General features: G+C 42.9%; 1 protein-coding gene, 1 long non-coding RNA gene and 1 pseudogene across 10 annotated transcripts in view; 1 reads left to right on the top strand and 2 right to left on the bottom strand.

Annotated features, from left to right (window-relative positions):
• The first annotated feature begins 252 nt into the window (after window positions 1-252).
• LOC144582563 (mediator of RNA polymerase II transcription subunit 31-like) lies at window positions 253-12,426 on the top strand (annotated as a pseudogene). Its single transcript, XR_013535535.1, has 4 exons — window positions 253-403; window positions 5,068-5,149; window positions 5,428-5,524; window positions 9,829-12,426. The product of XR_013535535.1 is annotated as a mediator of RNA polymerase II transcription subunit 31-like (transcript).
• Window positions 1,798-13,447, bottom strand: C5H17orf100 (chromosome 5 C17orf100 homolog). 8 transcript variants are annotated; one of them, XM_078372822.1, is made up of 5 exons: window positions 13,216-13,447; window positions 12,614-12,691; window positions 12,132-12,229; window positions 10,453-11,498; window positions 1,798-10,043 (listed from the first exon to the last, which is right to left on the bottom strand). In XM_078372822.1, the coding sequence occupies exon 5, from the start codon at window positions 3,863-3,865 to the stop codon at window positions 3,509-3,511; it is 357 nt and encodes a 118-aa protein (XP_078228948.1). In that variant the 5' UTR covers window positions 3,866-10,043; window positions 10,453-11,498; window positions 12,132-12,229; window positions 12,614-12,691; window positions 13,216-13,447; the 3' UTR covers window positions 1,798-3,508. The 8 variants fall into 8 exon arrangements, with proteins under 8 accessions (XP_078228948.1, XP_078228949.1, XP_078228945.1 ...); XM_078372823.1 differs by having other exon boundaries at window positions 10,453-10,526; XM_078372819.1 differs by having other exon boundaries at window positions 1,798-11,498.
• A 961-nt stretch (window positions 13,448-14,408) lies between these two features.
• LOC118153702 (uncharacterized) overlaps window positions 14,409-27,849 on the bottom strand; it is a 94,875-nt gene continuing 81,434 nt past the window's right edge. Inside the window, exons 4-5 of the long non-coding RNA XR_004743159.3 lie at window positions 21,786-21,827; window positions 14,409-16,770 (exon numbers count right to left, since the gene is read on the bottom strand). This is a non-coding gene — a long non-coding RNA (uncharacterized LOC118153702). The remainder of the gene's footprint in view (window positions 16,771-21,785; window positions 21,828-27,849) is intronic.

Genomic DNA, 27,849 nt, shown 5'->3' with positions numbered 1-27,849 from the left:
CACCACGCCCGGCTAACTTTTGTATTTTAGTAGAGATGGAGTTTCACTATCTTGGCCAAGCTGGTCTCCTGGCCTCGTGATCTACCCGCCTCGGGCTCCCAAAGTGCTGGGATTACAGGCGTGAGCCACCGCGCCCAGCCAGGACTCACTCCATTTGAGGGTAAAACTCTCTGCCTCCCTGGGCTCCTGCCCCTCTGGCACTCCCACAGCCTGGCACCAAACCCTTGCTATTAGAGAGCCAGCCTGGGCTGAGCCACCGCCCCCATATCCCACAATGCCCCGGGACCGGAAGAGGGAGCCGTGGTTTCCGGAACTGCTTCCGCCCCTCCTGGCTTTTGCTCTGTTGGGCTGGTGTTGATTCAGTGTCTATTTGTTTTGGCCACTGCCGTCGCTATGGAGACAGGTGAGTAGCTCTTTGAGCCTGGAGTCGTTCCAGATAGAACTCTCCTCGGCCCGGACAGCTTCTCCCGCTTCCCTGGGGCCTCCTTCCAGGCCTCACTCTCTGCAGGGTATGTGGACAGGGAGGAGAGAAGGCTCTTGTAGCATCTAGAAAGGCTAAGGTACTCTGCAGTTTTCCTCATTTGGTTTGTTTGCACATCTTTGCTATTCAAACACGACCCCGCCAGCTCTCCGGCATGGGCGACACTAAGGGAGAGGAGTTGTGTCTTAAAGCGTGTCTTCCTTATGTCTTAAAGCGTGTCCTTGATTGGCTCTCTGCTTCTCACATGAGCTTGCATAAGTTTGAAATATTGTTGCCAGACTTGTGTTTCATTCTGCTACTTGTGCTTCTTATATATATGTACGTTCTGTGATCTTTTAGGCTCTCTGCAGTCTCTTTTTCAGCTTGCATCCTAAGTTTTTCTTAACAGATTCAGCACGTAGCTTTTGCGAAACTTAATCACAACGTTAAATTGTTAACGTTGTTAACAATTGTTACAACGCATTATTAAAATAGGGGAAGCCACAATTACTACAGCCTACGTTAGTGATCACTGTTAAAATTCCTGCAAAGCGGCCCACGAGTGGTAGGAATTCTGCTCCGTTTTTGTGGCTGTTTTCTTTGATGACTTCTCTTTAAGTTTAGAGGTAACCCTCTTCCATGACCGTTTCTTAGGTCTCACTACAATCCTGATATGCAGAAGTAGGGTGCTGCCCCAGTGGACCATGCTCTAGCTTTTCAAACTGCTAGAACTCTCAGTGTTTGTCAGCCTCGGCACTATTGACATTTTGGGACCAGTGATTCTCCGTTGTTGGCAGAGGGTGGGGGTATTGGCCTGTGCACTGTAGGATGTGAGGTGGCATCCCTGGCCTCTACCCACCAGGTAGTAGTAGCACCTTCTGTACACCGCCCCCCAACTTTTCCACCACTAAAATATCTCTAGAAATTGCCATATATCATCTGGGGGACAAAATCACACTGCATTGAGAACCACTGTCCCACGTTCTACACACAGAAGCCAGAAGGATATTTTTAAAATGTAAATGGCATCATGTCATTCCCCTGTTGGAAACCCTCCAACGTTTTCCTGTTGACCTTAGAATAAATCTCAAACTCTTTACTGTGGCTTAGAAGACCTTCTGTGCACTGGCCCCTGCTTGCTTTTAATCTCCTGTCTTCCATTCTGCTTCCACGTATATATAATTGCCCCTCTCTCACTCCAGCCACACTGGCCTTCTTTCTGTTCCTTGAACATTCAAAACTTGTTCCATCCACCTTTTGTATTTGCTGTTCCTTCTGCCTGGAATGCCCCCTTTCCAGATCACTGTTCGCTCACACATAGCTCAGATTAAATGTCACCTAATCAGTAAGGCCTTCCCTAACCATTTTATCAAAAGAAATCTCTTACTTCCATTCTCTATCACATTACCCATATATTTCCTTCATAGTGCTAATCACAGTAGAAAATTGTCTCCTTTCATCATTGCTTGTCTTCCTTTTCACCAGAGTGTAGGCTCCACTAGAGTTGGGTCTTTGCCTTTTTTACTGGTATAGTCCAAGTTCCCAGAATACAGACAGTTCCCAATGGTACAAAAGCGACATTCAGTAGAGATACTACTTTAAGTACTCATACAACCATTATTTCTCACTTGTAGTACCGTAAGCAATAAATTACATGTGATATTCAACATTTGATTATAAAATAAGCTTTTTGTTAGATGATTTTGCTCAACTTTAGGCTAATGTGTCCTAAACAGTTTGGAAAACTCTGCCCCTACCGTGAAAGCTCTTTCCCTCCCCCACAAAGAGGCTCCCTTATCTCTCACTCTACATACCGCTCTAGCCTTCCCGCCTGGCCGCAGCCACCTCCCGCCCGGCAACCGCTGACCGCCCGCCTCATCAGCTCTCCCCAACTTCCTGCCTCCCGGCTTCCCGCCTCCCAGTTTCCCGCCGCCCAGCTTCCCCGCCTCCCAGTTTCCCGCTGCCCGGCTTCCCCGCCCAGCGGTTTAAACTGACCAACCATTGCCCGCCACCTCGGCTCTCGGCTTCCCCACTCCCTCAGCCCTTCAGCCCCCTAAAAAGAACTCTGCTCCTCTGAGCGGCGCGGCCATTTTCCTCTTCTTCCCTGCTGGTCCGCCCAGAGGCTCTTTCCTCTCAATAAAGCCTGAACTTAAGACTTTCTTCTAACCTGCGGTCCGGTTTTTTCCGAACGAGCTCAGTCCTCCCGCAGAGGGTAGGTCTGACAAACATGTTTAAGGTAGGCTAGGCTAAGCTACGATGTGTAGTAGGTTGTAGACAGTAAGCGCATTTTCAAATTACCATATTTTCAACTTACAATGGGTTTATTGGGAGGTAACCCCATCGTAAGTGGAGGAGCATCTGTAGTGCCTGGCACAGAGCAGGTTCTCAATAAATATGACTCTTGTCCATCTTCAAACCTCAGGTCAGGTTTCAATGACCTCCTTTCACTTTCTCTTCTAAGATTATTTTTGCTTGCTGGTGGGTTTGCTGTAATTTTTAACTACATCTAACCTACCTTAAAAAAGTGTATGGATAGGTGTATCAGGTACAAAGACTTAACATAAAGAAACCCATTTACTTTGAAACATAAACAAAGACCAATTAATAATTTATGAGTCTGTTTGTTGCCTCTCAACCTTTTAGCAGGCATGGAATCATTCCACAGGTCATGATTTCAGTGTGGTCTCTGTTCCTAAGGGGTGAAGGTCATCTGAGGGCTTTGGATCCCAAACTCATCTGGCTCAGAGGCTCAAACAGCCTCTTTGTCCATCAACCCAATTTATACAGCATCCTGGGCCTGAAAACCTTTTGTGCTGGCTTCAAGTGAAAATAATTCACTGGGTCAAAAGTAGGCTGGTCCAAGATGCTACAGGACGACGGTCAATAAACCTTGGCTGTGTTCAGGAACCGTGGCTTGGCTGTTTCTTACATTGATTTATGGGCTGTTTCCATGAAACCAAAAAACATTGGTCCACCTGGCAGCTGGAGGCCTTTCTGTCCTGGCTAAGGGCCCTGGCTCCTTGGTGGCCTTTGGGAAGCAGCATCTCATCAGGCCATTTTTTCCCTCTGGGGGGAAGCAGCCGGTCTGGCCCATGGGGCCGGGCTCTCCACGCGGTGCAGAGACATCTTCATCTGCAGGGACGAGGCCCGGACGTGGTGGGAGGCCGTTTCCTTGCACTGCAAGGAGGTTTCCACGTGCAGGGAGGACGCCTTGAGGACGCGAGTGTGCTGGTTTCCTGACGGTGAGAGGGAGGGCCCCTCGCTGCAGCGCTGGGAGGGCTCCACTCGCTGGGACGATGGCTCCACGCGGTGGGACGAGGTCTCCACGCGGACCATGGACGTCTCTGTGTAGCAGGGGGTTCCCACCCGGGGCAAAGACTGCTTGTCCCCTCGAGCTGAGGCCATTCTGCCAGGCGTGAGGGGGCCAGGGAGGCCTCTGGGCACCCCACACACCAATCGTCACCACAGGCAAAAGAGAGGAAAACTACTGTACTGCCACAGATGGGAGCACCACAACACGATGACATGGAAGTACCATAGTCCTTCGAAGGCTAAAACACTCGGCACCTTTCCCTCGGGCGCTGCCAGGGCCCAGTCCCCACCCCCTGCCGTTCGGGAGCCAGCAGGGGTGGAGCTGGCCGGGGATGGGCGGAGCCTCCCTGCACCATATCCCACAATGCCGGGAGACCGGAGACCGGGAGAAGGAGCCGTGGTTTCCGGAACTTCCCTCGCCGCTCTGGGCTTTTGCTCTGTCGGGCTCGTAGCGAGTTGGTGTCTCCGTTTGTTATGGTCGCCACTGTTGCTCTGGAGACAGGTGAGTGGCTCTCTTCACAAATGGAACTCTCCTAGGCCCAGATCGCTTCCCCCGGGCCTTCTTTCATGCCTCACTCGGCAAGGTTCGTATTTGGACAGGGAGGAGAGAAGGCTCTTGTGGCGTCTAGAAAGACCAAGGTGCTTTTCGCGGTTCTCCTAATTCGGTTTATTCCACATCTTTGCTATTCAAAAACCACCAGCTCCCCAGCGTGGGCGAGATTAAGAGAGGACTTGGGTGTTAAACCATGCCCTCCTTGATTGGTTTTCTGCTTCTCACGAGCTTGCATGTTTGAAATATCGTCACTAGACTTGTGTGTCATTCTGCTGCTGGTGCTTCTCATGTCTGCATACACTCCACGATCTTTTAGGCTCTCTGCAGTCTCTTTTTAGGCTTGTATCCTAAGTTTTTTTAAATGGATTCAGCACGTAGCTTTTTCAAAACTTAATCACTGTTAACAACGCATTATTAAAATAGGGGAAGTCACAGTTATAGCCTACCTAAGTGATCACTTAAAATTCCTGCGAAGTGGCCCACGAGTGGTAGGAATTCTGCTCCGTTTGTGTGGCTGTTTTCTTTGATGATTTCTCTTTAACTTTAGAGAAATTTCTAACTTAATCCTTTTAATCAAGGCTCCGCTTTTCTTAGATTTCGAAGACAGGTTTATCTCCACCCACTCCCAGTTTAGGAAGATCATCTCAATATTAGGTTTCTTTATTCTTTCCTTATATAATACAAATGAGTATTATATACAGTTACCTTTATTTTTGATGATTTTTGCTCTCTTGTCTCCTAGGTGATTCTGGAAATCGACATCGGTTTCAATTGGAGTTGGAATTTGTGCAATGTTTAGCTAGCCAACCCAAATTACCTTAATTGTAAGTTTTTAAGCACCTCATTCAATTGAGTAGCTATTAATTTCTGACAGAAGAGTTGCAATTCAAAATAGTATCTACTTGTACACATTCTCACTGGAATGAAATTACACTTATGCTGGTGTATAGATGTAATTGTGCACACTGGGACTTGTGTTTTGAATCCGATGTGTGCTGGTGGTGGGGGTATTATGTAAATAGATCCTTTATATTAGGGGTAACAAATCATAGTTTAAGAATTGGTTTGACCTACAGATTTTCTTTTTTTAAATGCTTTTCAGTTCTTGCCCAGAGGGGTTACTTCAAAGACAAAGCTTTTGTTAATTATCTTAAATACTTGCTTTACTGGAAAGACCCAGAATATGCCAAGTATCTAAAGTAAGTTTAATTTTTATAATCCTAAGCATGTGTATACTTCATTATATAATAGATTTCTTAGTTTCACATTGGCAAAAATATATTTTGAATCTCTCCACTTCTTTTAGTTTAGTTGTTGCCACTTTAATACAAGACACCCTCATCTCTAATTTGTATCACTGCAGTAATCTATTCCCTGGTTATCTCTGCTTCCACTTTTACCTTCCTGCTCCCAAACCAAACAAAGCAAAACAGCTTTCTACACAGAAGCCAACTTAATCACTTAAAAATATAATCAGAACACTTTACTTTTTTGCTTAGAACCTTTCAATGGCTTTCCTTTCCATGCGGAATAAAATCCAGTCTCTCTTTTTTGGGCTAAACCCCTCTATGATCTGGCTCTGCTTTGTCTGACCCTGTCTTTTACCCTCCCCATCTAGCCAGGTTTCTGATCCCGAAGAGCTCACAATCCGTAAATGTAGTGACATAGCCATGGGCTGAAATTAAAGAATATAGAAAGAGGGTATCTGTAAGGAAGGTGTTTGGGGTTGTTTGGAGGAGTCTTGCCTGAGTCTTAGAGCTGCTATCTTTTCTTTAAGGCCCCTTATGTGCCAAGAACAGTGCTAAATGCTTCATGTCCATTTATTCATTTATGTGTATATATATGTTTACCATTCAGGTTGTTTAGCAGACACTTTCCTGTTAAAGCTTACTAAGTTGGAAGAAGCATATTATAACCAGAAAGCAATTTCCTTTTAATGGTAAAAAAACAACTACACCTTGAACTCACACCCCTACTTTGTCTTAAGCAGGTAGTCAGAAAGCAGTAGTGAACCCTTTACAAAAAAAAAAAGTTGGAGAGGAAAATGTTTCAAACTTGTCTCAAAGTCACTTTTGTATGTGCAGTAACAGATGACTCATGAAGCATATACATCTTGTGTTGCCTGCAGGACCATATGTATCTTTTCTGGCTTTTTATCCATTTAATAATCCAAAGAAAAGACTTTAAAAAAAGTATATGTCAACAAATGTTGTATGTATGTAGATTTACAGACTCAGTGTTGGAAGCCTTAGGCACCAGTAAGTTTAATTTTACCCACAATGTTGCTGAGAGATGGTCATCTACACTGTTTGGAAGTTTCCATTGATCGCATGTTACTCTGTCAAGAGCAGCTGATTTGATTGTTAACCAGAAGTTATAAAGTTCTTCCTTATATTATAATATAATATACCTCCTTGTAGCTTCAATCTGTTTGTCCCTGGATTAAACTAGAACCATTCTATACCCTCTTGAGGACAGCAGCCTTTCAGATATTTACATTCAAGAGAGATTGCAAATTAGCCCATTTGGGGCATTTTATTTAGTCTGCCCAAGATTTTAGTTGTTTTTTTTTTAATGCTTGCCAGCATTTAAAGATCAGAAAGTTTTATTTAATAAATGCAGATTTCTAGCAACTCTTTAAAATCTGGAAGATTTAGCAACCATAGATCTTAATTCTTCCAATAAACAACTGGCTGAAGCTGAGAGCAGCTGCCACTACTAGCTGCTTTCCACCTGGTGGAAGAGACTTTCTACCACTTGGCCTGCTTCATTGCTAACCAGTAGCTGCCACTATAACATCTCTTTTATATCTGTTTTTCTCAACTCCCTTCAGCCATTGTGCCATGGTGCCTGGACTTCTCATGAGTTCAGGTTCCCTCCTTTGGATATTTGGCAGTTGTACCGTATGCAGTTCAGCCAAGAACTAAATACAGACCTTCAAATGTGGTCAGAGTACAGTGGGCCAGAGGTCCTTTCTTTTCTTTAGGTGGACATACACCTCTATTAATTAAACTTATGTTTATATGACTTTCGGGGTCAGGGTGGGGGTGGGGAGAGGGTCACATTGTTGACTTGCTGGGAGCATTAATGTCAACTAAAATCCTTCAGTTCTTATTTTCATCAATGCTGTTGAGTTCTCCCTATCTTGTTTATTTTTTAAAACACCAAATGCAGAACTTCCCTTTTCTACTGCTTCTGTTTCATCTTGTTGACTTGTAGCCTATCCAGAGTATGATTCTTTATTGTCATCTAATATATTCTGATGTAATCGCTGCCTGTCTAAATTCTAGTTATTGACCAAATGCTACTTGAGACTTCTCTTGGTTGTCACATTACTTTACAGCTGAAGAAACTGAACTTTAGAGAGATTAAGTACCTTGTTAAAGGCTACGTGGCTGGAACTTACATCCTGGTCATTTTAACTACTCATGCTGTCATGAAAGGGAGTTAGCCAGGGCAGGTATGAACAGAGCATTCTAGCATAAGCAGCCAGCAATTAGAGCAACTGTGTATTTTTAGTATGCAGATAGCAAACCTTTACTCCCTTGGAAGTTACTCTCTTAGAAGCATGGTACTAAACCCTCTATTCAGTGTGGTGTTCAGATCAGCAGCATTGGTTCCATTTGGCAGCTTTTAAGAAATGCGGAGCTCAGGCCCCACTGCAGACCTACGGAATCAGTCTGCATTTTAAGAAGTGATTCAGACACAGGATAAAGTTTTAGAAGCATTGCTTTAGCATCCTATTTTCCAAACTTTAGTCATTTGCATATCACTTCTACAACTTTGGCTTTATCTGCATACTTCCTATATTTCACTGTATTTTGTCTGATGTAAATGCTTTTATGTCTTTTCAACTTGAAATCATTTCACTTACAAAATACCTGAAAAAATAGTAAAGAGAACTCCTGTATTTTCTTCACTCACATATTCCAAATGTTTAACAATACAATCAGCAAAAATCAGAACATTAATATTATTACCTAATCTACAGGGGTCAGATTTTGCCAGTTGTCCTGCTGGTGTGCTATATGCAGTACAGGATCCAGTCTAGACCTGCATATTACATTCATTGTCATGTTTTCTTAGTCTCCTTTAATCTCAGTGGTCTTTTCTTTGCCATGACTATGACAGAAACGATTTTGTATCTGTCATATGTCTATAGTCACATGAAGTCTATTTGTCCCACGGCTGGTGATATTAATTTTGATACCTTGGTTGAGGGTGGTACCTTCTGGGTTTCTCCGTATGAAGTTACTATTTTTCCTTGTATATTTAATAAGCATCTTATGGGAAAATCCCTTGAGACTATATAAATAACATATTACATATACTTTTGCCCATTAATTTTAGCATCTTTTGAAGATACTTGCTTTTGAAGAAACAATTTTCACTGTGGTGATTTTCTAATTCTGTCATTCTCCATTTATTAGTTTGGAATTTGATTGTAGGGAAGTACTTTTCCTTGTTTTCTATTTATTATTTTATTAAAGAAATTTACATCCATTTAGTATGGACTTTTGGGTTCTTATTTTCATTCTGTGAATTTTAATTATGTATTTTCTTTCTCTGAGTTTTCCAGATTTGGCCATTAGGAGTCCCTTCAAGTTGGCTCCTGAATACTTTTGATCCTCCCAAGAATTTTTAGCACTTTTTCTTCTGGCACTACATAATGTTCCAGGCTCATCTTGTCCTTTCCCTGTCTTATCCCTGAATCGGCCTTTTCTCCAAGGAAACCTGCTCCTTGGAAACCAGGCACTGTGTGTTCATTAGTACCACAGTGTCATTGCTTCTAGGCCCTCTCAGTACACAAAGCTCAAGAACTCTATATATGTATGTATGTGTGTGTATACATCACACACATATATATCTGTTTATGTCTCTATATATTAAAAGCCTTAAGTACATACAGTTTTCAGTACCAGCTCAGTAACACAGGGTTCATTCTAGCCTTTTTCCTTTCCTTGTCTATAACTCCTTTTCTGATAGCCAGAAATTTGGCTCTCCATATCCACAGTATATTTACTTGTCCAATCCTAGAGTATACCTAATTTCAGAATTGGTATATCCCTGTGGACAAGAGTACAATGTATATGCATAGTCCTCTTTCTCAAACTGAAAGTTGTCTTTTTATCACTATTGATGGAAAAACCAGTAACTATCAATTAAACACACAATTACTAAAATATGTTCATGTTCTTCACCTTGAAGGAAATAGCAAGGTTTGTCCCTAAATTTTCACTCTGCTTACCAGTTACTGTGTTCTGTAGTCTTGAGCAAGTTAATTTAATCTTTCTGAACTTAAACCTTCTTACTTGAAAATTTTGCTGAACACTGACTTTTGATGACTATGCAGGGGGAAAATCCTATGCTACTAGAGTGTACTAAGTTAATGTTATAGAAATGGTAGGCTACAACATCATTTTTAAGAGAATAACTGAATTAGACCTTGGCATTATTTACTACTTAAATTATGTTGTTCATTCACTTATAAACTTAAACCCAGGTACCCTCAGTGTTTACACATGTTAGAGCTGCTCCAGTATGAACACTTCCGAAAGGAGCTGGTGAATGCCCAGTGTGCGAAATTTATTGATGAACAGCAGATTCTACACTGGCAGCACTATTCCCGGAAGCGGATGCGCCTTCAGCAAGCCTTGGCAGAGCAGCAACAGCAAAATAACACATCGGGGAAATGAAAAACTGGATACAGACGAGGCTCTGAAGACATATATATATAAAATGTATTTCTTATGTACAGTGAAGACAAAAAAAATGAAAGCTCTTCCTGTCTAGCTTTATTAAGGTAGCCCTCAGAACCTTTAGTGTGCTTTTTAATCCAACTAACTTTCTATTGTCAGTAGACTATCACTGTTAAACCTGAAGTGTTCTACTTTGATTTCCGTATGCATTTTAAGGTGTTTCTTTTTTAAGCATTTAGCATAATCAGCTGATTAAGAATGGAAAAGTTAGGTGCTTTAGACTAAATAAAGAAGGCGGTGGGGCATGGGGGAGGGGTGGGCCACCAAGTACACTGAATTCTAAGGCTAGCTTTTCCTGACTATATAGTAGGGCAAGGCTTCTCCTGGAACCCTACTGTGTCTCAGATCAACTACTCTACCACTCTTACCTCAGTAGTGAGAGTAGCGGAGTCAGCGACTTCTTTAAATCACCAGACAGGAGCTACATAAAGGTTCTTAAATTCTGCAGGAAAGGAAATACCTCTATTACCTGCTTTGCAAGGTGGCTTTGAGAATCACTGTGACCTCACTTGACCTAGTTACAGCAGGACAACTAGTGGTTAACTACTAATTGGTCTCTTGACTTTAGAACAAAGATGAGGAGCCTCAAATACTTGTGTTCACTTGGGAAAGCTAACACTGATTTGGGAGGTATCACAAACCAGGTGCTATGTTAAGTTCTTCCTTGAATTCTCAGAACCTTGTGGATAGAAGACAAAACTGAGGTTTGGACAGGGTGAGTAACTTAACTTGCCTACGGTTACACAGCTAGTAAGTGGTAGTATCAGTGAGACTGACTCCCAGGTTGGAGTTCTTCCCATCACTAGGTTATATAGTCTCTCTAGCCCCTCTCTGCCACCTGCCTCATCCCAAGTAAAGCACGTTGAGATAGCTGTAAAACAAACTGCCTCTAGTGCTCAGGAGTCTGTTTTTTAATAAATGAAACAAAACTGCCTGAATTAAGCAGAGGCTGGATTACAGGTACTGTGCTTCCCTTCAGTGGTGAGGTTAGGTTCTACATTCCAAAATCAAAGAAGGGATTTCAGGACTATCAGTTGCTTTGCAGATGCATAGAATTGAAAAGATCCTGATCTTTTTAGAGATTTGGAAGGTGTCCTCTGTATCTTTAGGAGCTTTTAGGCATTTCTGTCACTTTCAATAATACATTCCTTTGAGCCTTTACTGTTACTTCTGAAGATATATTTATTACAAGCAAACTAAAGGTTCATGGGCATTTTAATAGCACTCTATTGTTTAGACACATGCCAGTTTTTTAACATCATTTATTGCTAACATGAATTCAAAGCAAGTATACAGTTTTTTGATACTAAAATCAGGAAATCAAGACATGATTGCCATCATAAAACCTTAATCTTCAGAGAACAACATTTCCACAAAGTTGGCCTGAAGACACTCATTCTACCAGTTTCTGAGGCTGTAAGAGAAGAACAGTCTAATCTTAACTACTCCTATAAAAACATTACCAGGAGTGGAATGAGTTCTGCCTTGAATGACACTAATCTTTGAAGACAAATTACTCAATTGAGAAACTATCAACCAGTTATAACAAGTTTCATGAATCAAGATATTTGCTGTAAGATGATGCATCACCAATATACTTGGCTCAAGGGACTTAAACCCCAAATGCCAGGAAGCTCCACAGACTAAAACAGGAGACAGCAAGCCCAGTACCCTCTTCTTCCCCTCAACTCTGTAATTTAGGATCCCAGGGGCACGACTGAAGTAGAGGAGGTACCCTTTTTAACCAGACTTATGAATTACATAGAAAACAACTGTTGATGCAAGTGTTTTAAGGAATTATGAGTCAGCCTACTTTCTGATTATAGAATTTGTTAACAGTGACTTACCATGAGAAAGACCTAATAGCTAGATATTTACATTATCAGTTTATTGGGATTGGCCATAGGAATGGACTCTCAGCAGCACTCTGAACAGCAATGGAATAGAGAGGCAATGTCAAGGTCTTAATCAGAGTTGGATCCAGAGCAAGTTAAAAGAGTTTTGACAGTGAATTACAGGCCCAGCATATTTAAAGAAAGATACTTACTGTTCCATACTTAAGTAGTGTAGGCACTGCTGTTACTTTCAAGTTTTTCTGAAGCTATTATTTGGATCTTTCCAACTATTCCAAAAGAAAAAGTGATCCTGAAAAATATTTACTTGGTTTATTCCAGTTTGCTTAATGTTTGGCATATCCCTACATTTTTTAGTAATCATTGTTCTTGCAAACACTTAAAAAACCTTGAGGACTATGGTTTAATCTATTAATTACCCTGTGCAAAGTTTTAAAGCATGACTAAGATATAAAAGTAAAGCCAGCTAAGTTCTGGGTTTACAGCAGACCAAATTTGTTGAATTACCCTTATTTAATCCAAGTGGGCATTTAAAATTTGTATTTAATAGTTTCTAATTGTTTAACTTGTCAGACATAAACGTACAACAGAGAAACTAGGTGAGTCCCTGAGGCCCTTCCCGCCTAAGTTTACAATTTGTGCATGTCTGTGAAGTAGAGTACACATTGCCACTTACTAAGGCTTGTCTGTTACTTGGCAGTAGATGAACATCCTTCACTAACGTGCTTCAGCCCCTCTGGTACAACTGGTTCAGCTTTAAAAAAAAAAAAAAAAGTTGAAATAGACACGTCAACTCTACAAGCACTGATAAACAGTGTTCCTCTCCCCTTCCCCCAGTCTTGGTAAATACTCAGACTTTAACCTGTAGCTAACTGAAGAGGTCAACAGAAGTTAGGCATTCACTTCTGGTCTTAGAGCCACATTAAGGGTAAAGACCAAATCTCAGTCCCAATTTGCCCACCGCACCACCGTGCCCATAACCATGGAAAGCACATGCATTTGCTGACCAACACATGCATCCTGTAAGACACTAATAGTACTGGGTAAGTGGGAAGTTTTAAGGAACTAGATTCCAAGATCATCCGGGTAAAATGGCAAAAAGAAGAGCGCTCTTGGCAGGGCGAGGTAGGATTTTATAGGAGGAGACGGGGACAGATCAGATTGCCCCGCGGATGTTTGGAATCAAGACACTCTGCCTCCACTAAGCCCCCTTTCTGGCTGTAGCCTCGACCTTCCTGCCTTTTCCGCCGGACAGGAGCCCCCGAATCCCGGCCTCACCCTGCACGCAGCCCGGTCACCAGCTTTTCCCTCAAGCGTCCTTAGAACCCGTAAAGTAGGTGAAAATGGTCTTGCCATTGTGCTGTTCCACGGCCAGTTGAACTCCTCGAAGCGTGGTGAACACGCTCACCACCTGGCAGTGGGCCATCGGCATGACAGGGGACTGCTGCCAGAGGAGTGCCTATCTGGTTGCTGAGGGCAGGGCCCACGCGGGCGGGGCAAGGCTGCTTCCGGGTGGGCAAGAAGGGCGGGGCCTACATAAGCCGGAGCCTCAGTAGAATACGGGGGCCTCTGAGGACCACAATGCACCCGCATGGCTCTCTGCTCTGGTTTCTCAGATCTTTCTGGGCTAGCTGCACTCCCAAGCCCAGGCCTCTGTCCCAATCTAGTCCAGCCGCAGCCCCATGGACACTGGCTGCAAAACTTAACCGCCTTGCAACACCTGAATCCTTAAGTAGTTTAGGAGTTTCAACAGCTCCCAAGCCGCCCTGCACCTCGTAATATGGTGACTGGGATGGTGGCCGGAAGCGCAGCCTAGTTGGCCCCCCCTTGCCCACCTCCCAGTAGCTACAGCCCCAGTAGCCTCGCCCCAGGCCAGGTGGCCTCAGGCCTGGGCTGGGGGAGATTCTTCGAAGCTAGATATTAGTAACAACGTTACAAAAGGAGTATACACCCTCTGCGATATTAAGACTAATATTCTCTTTCCTTCTAGATATTAGGAACAATATCACGGGGACCATGTGCACCACATGCGAGATTAGGATCAATATCATCGTCTTTTCCCTGGACATTAGGAAGGCTATATCGTTCTGTGAGAACAGGAGATTAGGAACGTTACGCACCAGCCTAATCAGGAGTAATGTCATTTTCTCCCACCCCTGAATATTAGAAACAGTATCACAGGGTGACGTGCACAGCTTCTGCAGTATTGGGAGTAATATGATCCTCTCTACCTTAGAGTATTAGAAACAATATCATGGGAGGGGCGTGTACACGCCTTTCAATATTGACAATAATATCATCTCCCCCTGGATATTAGAAACAATATCACGTGTGTGGGGGGAGGTGTACACCTTTTGTGATACTGGGAGTAATATCATCCTATCACCCCCTGGAGATTAAAAACAAACTACGGGGAGATGTACACCCGCTGCGATATTAGGAGTGTTATCATTCTCTCCCCCACTGGATATTAGGAGCAATATCACGGGGTGGGGGTGCTACACGCCATGCAATATTGGGAGTAATATCCCCCCCCGAATATTAGAAACAATATCAGAGTGAGGGTGTACATCCCCAGCGTTGTTAGGAGTAATACCATTTTCTCCCCCCGATCTCTGTTTATTAGAAACAATACACAGTTGGGGTATACATCGTCTGCAGTATTGGGAGTAATATCCCTCCCCGAATATTAGAAACAATATCAGAGTGAGGGTGTACATCCCCGGCGTTGTTAGGAGTAATATCATTTTCTCCCCCCGACCTCTGTTTATTAGAAACAATACACAGTTGGGGTATACACCGTCTGCAATATTGGGAGTAATATTTTCTCCCTGGAAATTAGGAAGAATATCACAGGGGAGGTTTACATCTCCTGTGATATTTGTCAGTAATATTTTCCTGTCCCCGTGGATATTAGAATATTATGGGGAAGGAGTATATTCCCTGTTTTATTGGGAGTAATATCCTCTTTTGTCCTGGATATTAGAAATAATATCACAGAAGGGGCATACGCCCCCAGTGACATGGGCAGTAATATCATCCTTTCCTTCCCTGGATATTAGGAACAATGTCACAGGGCGGGTGTACAGCCCCAGCCACACTGGGAATAATACCATCTCTCATCCCCTGGATATTAGGAACAAAGGGCGGTTGTGCGCTTTCTGTGATGTTTGGAGTAATGTCCTCTCCATTTTTGGATATTAAAAACAATATTACAGTGGTGGTGCACATTTCCTGTGATACTGAGAGTATAATCATCCTCTGTCTCCCGGTATTAGGAACTATTTCACAGAAGCGTTATACACCGCCTGTGATATTGGAACACAATGTAATATTGTGAGTAATTTTATCCTCTCCCACCTAAGTATTAGAAACAATATCACAAGGGGTGATACATCCTTGTGATGTACATCCCCGGATATTAGGGTCGCTATCACAGTGGGGGGTGGTGGCTGTACACCTTCTAGGATATTGGGAATAATATCATCCTCTTTCCCCCTGGATATTAAGAAGAATATCAGAGCGGAAGGACTCTGCTGCTTTATTGTGAGTAATATTCTTCCTTCCCCCCACCACCCCCGGATATTAGGAACAGTATCATAGTGGTGGTGTACACCCCCTGCAATATGAAGAGTAATATCCCCCTCTGCCCCTTTAGCTGTTAGGAACAACATGAAAGACAGTGTGTACACCACCAGGGATGCTGGGAGGAATATTATCCTCCACCCCCGATACCAGGGAAAACAGCCCAGCATTGGTGTACAATTCATACAATATTGGGAGTAATATCCTCTCCCTCCCCATATTAGAAACAACACCACAGGGGGCTGTGATATTGGGAGCAATATAATCCTCTCCCTTCCTGGATATTAGAAAAAAAATTGCAGGGGGGCATACACTTTCTGTGATACTGGAAGTCATATCATCCTCTCATCCTCTGGATATTAGAAACACTGTCATAGTGGGGGTGTACATCTCCTGTGATATTGGGAGTAATATCCTCTCTGCCACCCTTGCCCCAGACATTAGGAACAATCACAAGGGTGGGGTTAACACCCCTGTGATATTAAAGGTAATATCCTCTTCCCACGTGGATATTAGGAACCATATCACAGAATGGGTGTACACCCCCTGAGATACTGGAATTAGTATCGTTCTCTCCTGGATATTAGGAAGAGTATAACAGGAAGCTGTACACCCCATGTGACATTGGGTGTAATATTATCTTCTTCTCCCCTGGTTATTAGGAACAATATCACAGAAAGGTGTACACTTTCTGCCATTTTGGGAGTAATATTATCTTCTTCCCTTCTGGAAATTAAAAACGATATGGGGATGTATACACCCTGCGATATTGGGAGTAACTATCTCGGTCCGGCACAGTGGCTCATGCCTGTAATCCCAGCACTTTGGGAGGCCGAGGCGGGTGGATCACTTGAGGTCAGGAGTTTGAGACCAGCCTGACCAACGTGGAGAAATCCTGTCTCTACAAAAATACAAAAAAATTAACCAGGTGTGGTGGTGCATGCCTATAATCCCAGCTACTTAGGAGGGTGAGGTGGAAGAATTGCTTGAACACAGGAGGCAGCGGTTGCAGTGAGTCGAGATCACACCACTGCTGCACTCCAGCCTGGTGACAGAGCAAGATTCTGTCTCAAAAAAAAAAAAAAGGGAAGAGGGGGGCGGGGATTATTTATGAATAGTTTCCAAACTTTGGAGGGATCAAGAAGGGAGAGGAAAAACAAATGCTTCCACTCACCTTTGTTCACAAAATTGTGGTTTATCAAATCAGTATAAATTATAGATGCCTTCTAAGAAATACATTTCTTAAATCTAGAAAACAAAAGAAGTAAAGGGCTGGAGTCGTGGGGCTCACACCTGTAATCCCAGTACTTTGGGAGTCCCAGGCAGGGTGAGGGAGGGGGAACGAGGAGGGGAAGAAAGGGCTGGGATCACCTGAAATCAGAAGTTAGCTACCAGCCTGACCAACATAGTGAAACCCCATCTCTACTAAAAATATAAAAATTAGCTGGGCGTAGTGGTGCGTGCCTGCAGTCCCAGCTACTCGGGAGGCTGAAGCAGGAGAATTGCTTGAACTCAGGAGGCGGAGGTTGCGGGGAGCCGAGATTGCACCACTGCACTCCAGCCTGGGTGACAGAGTAAGACTGTCTTAAAAAAAAAAAAAAAAAAAAAGTAATAAATCAAAAATGTTTTAAATACAAGTTATAAAAACATTATCTTAATAGACTCTTTTGCTCTATCTTGCTTATCGGTTTTTTGAACCCGTAGGTTTCCTTATTAGAGTTCTAGAAATTGGTTTTCAGTTCATTTATTTTTATTTTTATTTTTGAGACTGCGTCTCACTCTGTCACCCAGGCTGGAGAGCAGTGGCACAATTTTGGCTCACTGCAATCTCCACCTCCCAGATTCAAGCTATTGTCATGCTTCAGCCTCCTGAGTAGCTGGGATTACAGACATCGACCACCATACCTGGCTACTTTTTGTATTTTTAGTAGAAACGGGGTTTCACCGTGACGACCAGGCTGGTCTCAAACTCTTGACCACAAGTGATTCACCTGCCTTGGCCTCCCAAAGTGCTGAGATTACAGGCGTGAGACACTGCACCCAGCCCATTGATTTTTAAAAATATATTTATTTGTAATGTATTGAGGGGGTATAAGTGCAAGTTTCTCACATGCCTGTGTCACATAGTGGTGAAGCCTGGGTAGTACATTGATGTGAGTTATCAGAAACCTGTGCTCAAGAGGGCTCCTTAGAGTTTTTTCCATAAAAGGCAAATGTGTGGGCAGGGCTTGGTGGCTCATGGCTGTAATCCCAGCACTTTGGGAGGCTGAGGCTGGTGGATCATGAGGTCAGGAGCTCAAGACCAGCCTGGCCAACATGTTGAAACCCCTTCTATACTGCCACCAATTAGCTGGGTGGGGTGGCAGTCACCTGTAGTCCCAGCTACTTTGGAGGCTGAGGCAGAAGAATTGCTTGAACCTAGGAGGCAGAGGTTGCAGTAGAGTAGGTGCCCAGCCTAGGTGACAGAGTGAGACTCTGTCTCAAAAAAAAGAAAGAAAGAAAATTTGGACTATTGCTGATTCCAAATATTTTTAGAGTAGAATTCAAAATGGTTACTGTGGATGATGGAAACAGTAGTTATGATGAGAATTGATGAAAATTCCCAATTCACAAGAAAATGTCATTTCTTATTTTATGTGCAGTATTTTAAGACAGTAACCGGAATCATGACCAACAGCATCACATCAGGACCACCAGACTGTTGTTTGTTTGTTTTTGAGATGGAGTCTTGCTCTATTGCCCAGGCTGGAGTGCAGTGGAGTGATCTTAGTTCACCAGAACCTCCTCTTGCTGGGTTCAAACAATTCTCCTGCTTCAGCCTCCTGAGTAGCTGAGATTACAGGCATGTGCCACCTTGCCTGGCTAATTTTTGTATTTTTAGTAGAGACGGGGTTTCACCATGTTGGCCAGGCTGGTCTCAAACTCCTGACCTTGTGATCTGCCTGCCTTGGCTTCCCAAAGTGCTGGGATTACAGGTATGAGCCACCTTACCTGGCGGGAACACCAGACTTTTATAAATTTCATAAAATCTTCAGAATGCATTAATAACTTTTTTTTTTTTTTTTTTGAGATGGAGTCTTGCTCTGTCACCCAGGCTGGAATGCAGTGGCACCATCTCCGCCCACTGCAACCTCTGCTACCTGATTCAAGCAATTCTCCTGCCTCAGCCTTCCAAGTAGCTGGGACTACAGGCATGTGTCAGCATGCCTGGCTAATTTTTGTATTTTTAGTAGGGACGTGGTTTCACCATATTGGTCAGGTGGGTCTGAAACTTCTTGACCTCAGATAATCCACCTGCCTCAGTCTCCCAAAGTGCTGGGATTATAGGCATGAATGACCATGCCAAGCCATTAATAACATGTGTATACACGTATGACTTTAGCAAATATTTAGCTAAAGTCAAATCATAAAGTCAAAACAATCAAAATTCAAATCATAACATATTAAAATTGTATGTATATATAATTTTTGGAACATGTATATCAACAATATGCCCATAAATATAACTGAGATGAGATCTCCTGTCACCTCGTCTGACAATGCCCTCCCATGCAATATCACCACATTTGACAATAAATCTAGTCACTTAATATCTCTACAAGATCGGAGATACATTCTTTAGACTCCCCGAGGCACCCAGCTGAAAAATCCCAAAGTTAATTTTAAATCAAGAATACTTGATTTAGGATTTTGATGCTGGCCAAACCCATCAAAGATACCAAGTTTGAAATCACTTGATCAAAAGAGAACCACAGGTCACTTTTAAAAGAATATTCAGACCGGGCATGGTGGCTGACACCTGTAACCCCAGCACTTTAGGAGAACACAGTGGGCAAATCACGAGGTCAGGAGACTATTTTGGCTAACATGATGAAACCCTGTCTCTACTAAAAATACAAAAAATTAGCTGGGTATGGTGACACGTGCCTGTAGTCCCAGCTACTCAGGAGGCTGAGGCAGGAGAATCGCTTGAACTCAGGAGGTGGAGGTTTTAGTGAGCCGAGATTGTGCCACTGCACTCCAGCCTGGGCGACACAGCAAGACTCAGTCCCAAAAATAAATAAATATAAAGAATATTCATTTAACCAGAGACTTCAAAAGCAATACAGAAAGTTACGTGGATATAAAAACCTTAACCCTTTAGGCCAGGTGCAGTGGCTTATGCCTGTCATCCCAGCACTTTAGGAAGCTGAGACAGATGGATCACCTGAGGTCAGGAGTTCGAGACCAGCCTGGCCAACATGGTGAAACCCCTTCTCTACTAAAAATACAAAAATTAGCCAGGCATGGTGATGCATGCCTGTAATCCCAGCTACTAGGAAGGTTGAAACACGAGGATCGCTTGAATCTGGGAGGGGGAGGTTGCAGTGAGCCAAGATCATGCCACTGCACACAAACCTAGGTAACAGAGAGAGAGATTCAGTCTCAAAAACAAACAAAAAAACCTTTAGCCCTTTTAAAGCTCAGTTTTTCTCAGTAATCAACAAGAATACTTGAATTTAATCAAACACAGGACGAGTGTGTACAGAATTATGGGTGTACACACATGATGACTGTGGTCATATCTCCATTTGCCACCTGATCCACACATTAGAATGGCATCTTTACTGACCGGAAAGCCAGTATTATAGGTGGTATAGGAGGCACTCTTGGGCTTGAGACAAGGTTATTGCTGTGGAGAAATGTCATCAATTGTGTTAAAATTATTCTCCATGGGTTAGAGAACATACAGCATGCTGTTTAGAATGAGATAGCTTTGATTGGTCTCAACACTTACTAGCTGTGTCACATTGGACAAAGTGCTTCATCATTCTGAGACTTAGTTTTTTGTTGTTGGTTTGTTGTGAGATGGAGTTTTGCTCTTGTCACCCAGGCTGGAGTGCAATGGCATGATCTTAGCTCACTGCAACCTCCTCCTCCTGGATTCAAGTGATTCTCCTGCCTCAACCACTGGAGTCCTGAGATTACAGGCACCCATTACTACACCCTGCAATTTTTTTCTATTTTTAGTAGAGATAGAGTTTCACCATGTTAGCCAAAATGGTCTCGATCTCCTGATTTTTAAATAACTATATATATATACATGTATACATATATGTGCACATATATATGTATATATGTACATATATATAGTTATTTAAAAATATATAATATTTTTAAATAATATATAAAAAATTAAATATTTTTAAATAATATATAAAAATAACTATATATATACATGTATACATATATGTACACATATATATGTATATATGTACATATGTATATATACACACACATACATATATTTGCTCTTGTTTCCCAGGTTGGAATGCAATGGTGCAATCTTGGCTCACCACAACCTCTACCTTATAGGTTTGATTATCCTGCCTCAGCCTCCCAAGTAGCTGGGATTGCAGGGATGCTCTACCACACCTGGCTGATTTTGTATTTTTAGTAGACATATGATTTCTCCTTGTTGGTCAGGCTGGTCTCGAACTCCCAACCTCAGGTGATCTGCCCACCTCACCCTTCCAAAGTGCTGGGATTACAGGCACACACCACCATCCCCGCCCTAAATAACAACATGTTTTAAAAAGCCACATTGTCCTACAGTACCCATTTCTCTTGCATATTTAGGAAATTGAGGGTTTTTTCTAAAACATGCTGACCTATGGGAAATAGGATGCAAAATGTGCATGAATGTTTTAGACACTGTTTGAGGTTTTCAAGAGATTTCTTGCTGGGGAGGCTGCTTGCTATAAGCTCCCAAAGCTATGGGAGGACATAGTATTCATCTTCCCTAAGCAGAGGCCATGAGGTGGGAAGCCCTGGGGAGCATCCAAGCCTTGGGCTTTTAGCATAGAGTCTTTATTGTTTGGGCCCATGGCACAGAGAGATCCAGGGTCTCTGGCTTCCTGTGAACTTTGCCTTCCTTGACTATTATTGAATATACAGTTCTGTGCCTGAAACTCAAATGTGACCCTCCAAAGCAAGAAACTTGAGGGCATGGGTCACCCCAGCCCTGGCATCTGCCCAGAGCTTGAGAAGGAAGGAACATTCTCCAGCTACCTCACAGGGCTGGCATAGGCGGTCACTGCTCTGTGGATCACCCAGCTATGTCGGGCAACCTGAACCCCATCTGCAGGAATGTGAGGAGGAAAATAGAAAAGTTCTTTATGTGAGCCCTGAGAAGGCAGATGCAGCAGCAATCTCCAGGTGGTAACTAGTCAGTCTGGGACCTGTGGTGGAGAGAGAGCATATTGGCGATCATGTGTACTTACACTCTAGGGTCACCAGGTGGCACTATGGCCTCATCTGTGGCTCTGAAAAAGAAGATGTAGAAGGAGATCATCACAGATAATGTTTAAAAAGCCCCTAACATATACCAAATTATTCATCCCTGGCAACAACCTAAGGAACAAGGGATTCTTATTATCTGTATTTTATAGCGAAGGAAATAAACATAAAGAGGTAATTATCTTGCCCAGATCACTCAGCTAATAAGTGGTGGAGGCCAAATAGGACCTAAGCAGTGTGGCTGCGGAGCCCACATGCATTGATTCCACAAGTGTTTATTGAGCACCTGCCATCTACAAGACTTTGTGTGATTAAATACGGTTATGATTAATAATATAAAATGACAAATCACTGACACTTTAGAGGTAAGATTTTCTTTTTTATTTTGTAGGTTTCAGGCACAGAACTGTATATTCAATAATAGTGAAATTGATCCCATTAGTTATGACAGAAATGATGATACATTTAAATGAGTTGGATGTTTTAGAGGTATTATCTCATGAATCCTTGACAGAAGGATTCTGGAACTCCTGACCCTGAACAAGGGTTCTTCTTTGTTATTGGGCTGTGTCGTGTGGCAGATTACACAATGCAGGCCTGTAATTTCAGTGCTTTGGGGGATTAAGGTGCGAAGATGACTTGAGTCCAGGAGTTTAAGACTAGCCTGGACATCAGAGACAAACCCCATCTCTACAAAAGATTCCAGAAAAAGATTAGTTGGAGGCCCACTGCACTCTGGTCCCAAACAGAATAAACCAAAACAAAGTGAAATGTCATTTGAGTTTTGTGTCATCTGGTTTGATGACTTTTTAGAAACTTCTGAGTCATCCGTGTCTTCTGCTCTTGGGGGCTGCCTCCAGGGAGTCTGTCCAGTGAGTGTGATGGGAGCTGAGAAGCCCATCAGATGGAGAGGAAAGCGCTGTATCTTCTGGGAGGTTTGCAATATGGGAGTCACTAGGAGTGACATGACCAAGATGTGAATGAGGACTGTACTGTCCTTTGTTTTGTAAAATGTGTATGGTGCAGATCATTGATTGACCCAAAGGAGAAAGGGTCTTAAAGTCCTTGTGTTATCCAAATATAAAGAAATGACAGGCCAGGTGTGGTGTCTCATGCCTGTAATTGGGAGGCTGAGGCTGGCGGATCGGTTGAGGTCAGGAGTTCCAGACCAGCATGACCAACATGGTGAAACCCTGTCTCGACTAAAAATATACAAAATAGCCAGGCATGGTGGCAGGCACCTGTTTAATACCAGCTACTCAGGAGGCTGAGGCAAGAGAATAGCTTGAACCCAGGCAGCAGAGGTTGCAGTGAGCCAAGATTGCACCACTGGACCCTAGCCTGGGCAACTGAGCAGGACATTCTCAAAAAAAAAAAAAAATCACCAAAAAAAGAATTTTTTGTTTTTAAGACAAAGTCTCCTTCTTGTCTCCCAGGCTGGAGGGCAATGGCATGATCTCGGCTCACTGCAACCTCCGCCTCCCTCGTTCAAACAATTCTTCTGCCTCAGCCTCCTGAGTAGCTGGGATTCCAGGTGCCTGCCACCACACCTGGCTAATTTTTATATTTTTGGTAGAGATGAGGTTTCACCATGTTGGCCAGGCTGGTCTGGAACTCCTGACCTCAAATGATCTGCTAGCCTCAGCCTCCCGAAGTGCTGGGATTACAGGCATTAGCCACAACACCTGGCCTTTTTGTGATTTTTTTTTTCAGATTATCAGTCATTGTTAGTGTTAATGTATTTTATGTTTGGCCTAAGACAAGTTTGTTTCTTTTAATATTGCCCAACGGAAGGCAAAAAATTGGATATTCCTGCTTTACGTCAAAAAAAAAAAAAAAAAAGACACCCTACATTTGGAATGCCTAAAAACACTACCAGCCATGCCAAAAACATGAGACTGGTAACTTCCAATCTTTTTTGAAGCAGTAGAATACTCTGGTGATATCTGAGGGGTGTGGTTACCTCTTGGAGGAGGTTGATGATTTTCTAAAGGTTATCATTTTTTACTGAAATATTGTAAATGTCACTGACCTTTTCATTATTTCAACTATTATTATTCCAGGCCGTCAGGTTTCCACCCGATTATTTGTATCCTGGGCATGACTTTCTTGGCATTCTGTGGATTCTTATCACTATTGTGTTTCTAGGAGTTTCTACAGTTGGTCATTTCCTCCAAAAAATGAGCTTGTGTGAGCGTATACTAACTTCCTGTAGAGGTATACTTATAATCACACATAAGAAGAAATTATTTAAAACAATCCATGGTTCTGGACTTTATTATGAATATTGAGTTTTACCAAAAACATCAGGGAAATGATTTATTAGCATAAGAATTATAAAAATATCTGCCATTTACATTATGAAAAATAAGTAGGTTGTGTTTGTTTAATAGAATGTCAACAGAACTTTGGGTTAAAAATAAGTTTGTTTTTTTCAACCCTTGTGCTCTTTATCAGAAATGGAGTATGAAGTTTTGGCACTTAAATGGGAAATTCTATCTAAACTTTTCTGCTTTGTAATTCTATTGTTTGGCTGGAAGGAAAGCTTTCACTTTCCTCTCTAAAGGTTCACTGCAGAAATGAACCAACAACAGACAGCTTAACAGGAGAAGAAAAACATAGAACAGGCATAAACATGGGAGCCAGCTGAAAAATGAGACTGCAAGAAGGGGCAGATGGCTGATGCTTAAAGAGTGCTGTCTTTTCAGGAGAGAGGGAGGTAGATGCAGATGGAGGCAACTTAGAGGGGGAGTCAGTGATTTTTAGGGGAAATGAAAGAGCCCAAGGAACAAACAGTTGGCCTGAGACAAAGTTCCTCTGAGATCATAAGGAAGAGGTGACAAACTGCAGGAAGGTGAAGGGCGAGCTGCACTGCCTCTCATGGTGAAGAGAAAGCCCCAGAGAGTCTGTTGGGACCACCCTTCAAAGAATCAATGAAGAGTGTGTCTGGGTAGGGTAATTTTGAATGACATCACTCAAAGTGCATGTTCCCAGTTGCAGGTGGAGAGGGAATAGTATGTCCAAAGTCTGTACTTGATAGGAATTTGGCTGCTAAGTTGTGTCATTATTTGAGCCTTTTTGTCCATTGGGTAAATTGAGCTGTACATTTTCTCTTGCCATTCATGACAGCAAAAATGTGGCTGTCTGGGGGCTGACCCTCCTTCTGAACAATGATCCAAGAAAAAAGCAAATCCCACAATGCTGTTATATTCAAGGGAAGAGGAAGTATGTTTTATTTTTACGACCTAGATAACCCGCCATCTGGGACTGCCTTTCAAGATATGTAGAAAGCAGAAAATAGATGACTTACAAAGATATCTACACAACATCTAACAGTCTCTCTCTCTCTCTCTTTTTTTTTTTTTTTTTGAAATGGAGTCTCACTCTCTGGCAAGTGGGATGAGGAAAAAGAGGGTGGTGAGTGGGGAAGAAGGGGCTAAGCAGGAGGGAGAGAACATTTGCAAAAACACAGTTGGAAGAAAAGAAAGACAGGGAAAGAAGACAGTGGTTAAAATGATTTTGGGTAGATGGAGGTCGGGGGAAAGAGGGTGGCAAGTGGAAGGGGAAAAAGGGGTGCAGAGAGGGAGGGGGAAGAGAGTGGCCAGCAGGAGGGAGAGAAGGTTTTGTGAAAAGATGAAGAGGAAAGTTTTTAAGTAGATGGAGGGGGAAAAAGAGGGTGGCAAGCGGGAGAAGGATAAAGGTGACAAGTGGGAGTGGGGAAAGAAGGTTGGGAAAAAATGATGGGGAATATAGTTTAAGGTATCTGGAGGACAAAAAGGGTGGCAAGCAGAGGCAAAGGGTTTGTGAAAAGAGGCTGGGTAAATGTTTTTGGGTAGATTGAGATGGCAAAGAGGGTGGCAAGGAGTGGGGAAAATGATGGGGAAAACAATTTTGGGTATATGAAGGGGGAAACAGGTGGTGAGCAGTAGGAGTGGGGAGAAGGCTTTGAGAAACGATGGGGGAAATGTTTTTGTATAGATGAAGGAGCAAAAGAAGTTGAGAGCAGGAGGGGGAAAAAGAACATGTCCAGCGAAAGGGAGAAAAGACAGTGGGGAAAAACAGTGAAGAAAAGTTTTGGGTAGATAAACGGTGAAAACAGTAGTGAGTGGGAGCATAGAGAAGGCTTTTTGAAATGACAGTGGGGAAAAATGGTGGAAAAGTTTTGGGGTAGATGGAGGAAGAAAAAGGGTGGTGAGAGGGAGCAGGCCAAAGGCAATCGGGAAAAGAAGATGGGGAAATAACAGTGGGGAACAAAGGTTTTGGGTAAATCTTTTTCTGATTTTTAAATCAGATTATTTGTATTTTTGCTTTTGAGTAGTTTGAGTTCATTATATGTCTTGTGTATCACCTCCTTGCCTCATGCATAGTTTGCAAATACTTTCTTCCATTTTCTGGATTGTTTCTTCATGCTACTGATTGCTTCCTCTACTTTGCAGAAGTGTTTACAGTTAATGCAATTGCATTTGTCTATTTTTGCTTTTGTTTCTTGTGCTTTTGATATCTATTTGAAAATTCCTTATCCTAACCAATTTCATGAAGCATTTATCCTATTTTTTCTTCTCTGGTAGTTTTATAGTTTCAGGTCCTACATTTAAATCTTTATTTTGAGTAGATTTTTATATATGGTAAGATAACAGTCTAGATTTATTCTTGTACATATGGGTGTTGTGTTTTCCTAGCACAGTTTACTGAAGAGAGACTGTCCTTCTTGAAGCTGTCTTCTTGGTGCCTTTGTTAAAAATGAGTAGACAGTAAATGGGTGAATTTATTTCTGAGTTCTCTATTCTGTTTCATTTGTCTGTGTCTGTCTGTCTTTCATCTATCTCTATCTCTGTCTCTCCCTGGCCCCTTTTTTTGGTGCCAGTTCCATGCTGTTTTGGTTACTATAGGTTTGTAGTATAGTCTGGCTCTGTCCTGCAGATGTTTATGGATGCCTTCTCTGTGTTGGCAGATCTGGGGGTCCACCAGATAGGATCTCATGAAGAGATCTCAAAGATCTTTAGTCCAATGTGTTTATCACATCATTTTCACTATCAAAGATGAATAAAATATAGAGGTTTATTTAGTGATAAGGCTGATGGTGCACCTGTGCTAGGCAGTGTTTTAGTTACTTGAGACACCAAGGAGTTGAGACAATCCTTTGCCTTAGAGTTTTGCATCTGTAAGTCCTGCTATTGAGAGCTGTGTGTGTCAAAATGTCTGATTAGGTCAGGCAGGATCTGGGCTGTCTGTAAGCTCAGGTAAGGGGAGGCTGGTGTCCAGCATGTATCCAGTACCCCATCAACACCCCAGTTCTTCTCCACCAATCTTCCAGTTCTACGACTGATGTGGAGGCCCTCAAAGTGACTTAAGAGGGGGAGGTATTCAGTGTGCTCTGTGGCTAGCTTGTTTGGGAGAGTAAATTGTAAATCCTCTGCCGATAAAACGTTGGGAACAAGTAGTGTTTCAGCTTGAGTTTCTCATAAATGGCTTGCAGTCGTATAAACTGGAGTGTGTATACCACAGGGCAACATGAGGGTCCCTCTACCACCCTTTCTCCCAGTGGCCGAGGTGGGCATCTACACAGAATAATGTGTGCAGCCTCACTGTGTGAAAGTTCGCTCTCTAACAGGAGGCACGAGATAGCCTTGGTCTTATGAAGACCTTGGGTGCCCAGCTCACTTCATCCCTGATCAGCCTGATGCAGGCCCTGGGCCCTGGTTCTGGAGGTGAGAACCCTGGACTTCCACTGCATGGCTGGCACAATGGGCATTCATGTGCCTACTTGGGGACTATTACGGAGACCTGTGCCAGATGCAGTGGTGCCAACCTGGGAGCCAAGGGTTCCTGCTTCTGCCGGAGAATCTGGGCAGATGTAAAGTGTTAAGATTAGGGGTAGGGGTAGTGTTAGAGTTAGGGGTTAAGGTTAGGGTTCGTGTTGAGGTTTGGGGGTTGGGGTCAAGGGTCAAGGGTCAGGGCTAAAGAGTAGGATTAGGGATTGGGGTAGAGGTAGGGTCGAGGTTAGGGTTTAGGGTTAGAGGTTAAGGTGGGGATACGGGTGGGGGTGAG

This window comes from Callithrix jacchus, chromosome 5 (assembly GCF_049354715.1).
Source record: "Callithrix jacchus isolate 240 chromosome 5, calJac240_pri, whole genome shotgun sequence".
Classification (NCBI taxonomy): Eukaryota; Metazoa; Chordata; class Mammalia; order Primates; family Cebidae; genus Callithrix; species Callithrix jacchus.
This window is presented reverse-complemented; position numbering and strand designations above follow the sequence as displayed.

Excerpts from the sequence above, each read along its gene's own strand:
- C5H17orf100 (XM_078372819.1), bottom strand. The coding sequence starts at position 3,865 with ATGGCCTCAGCTCGAGGGGACAAGCAGTCTTTGCCCCGGGTGGGAACC.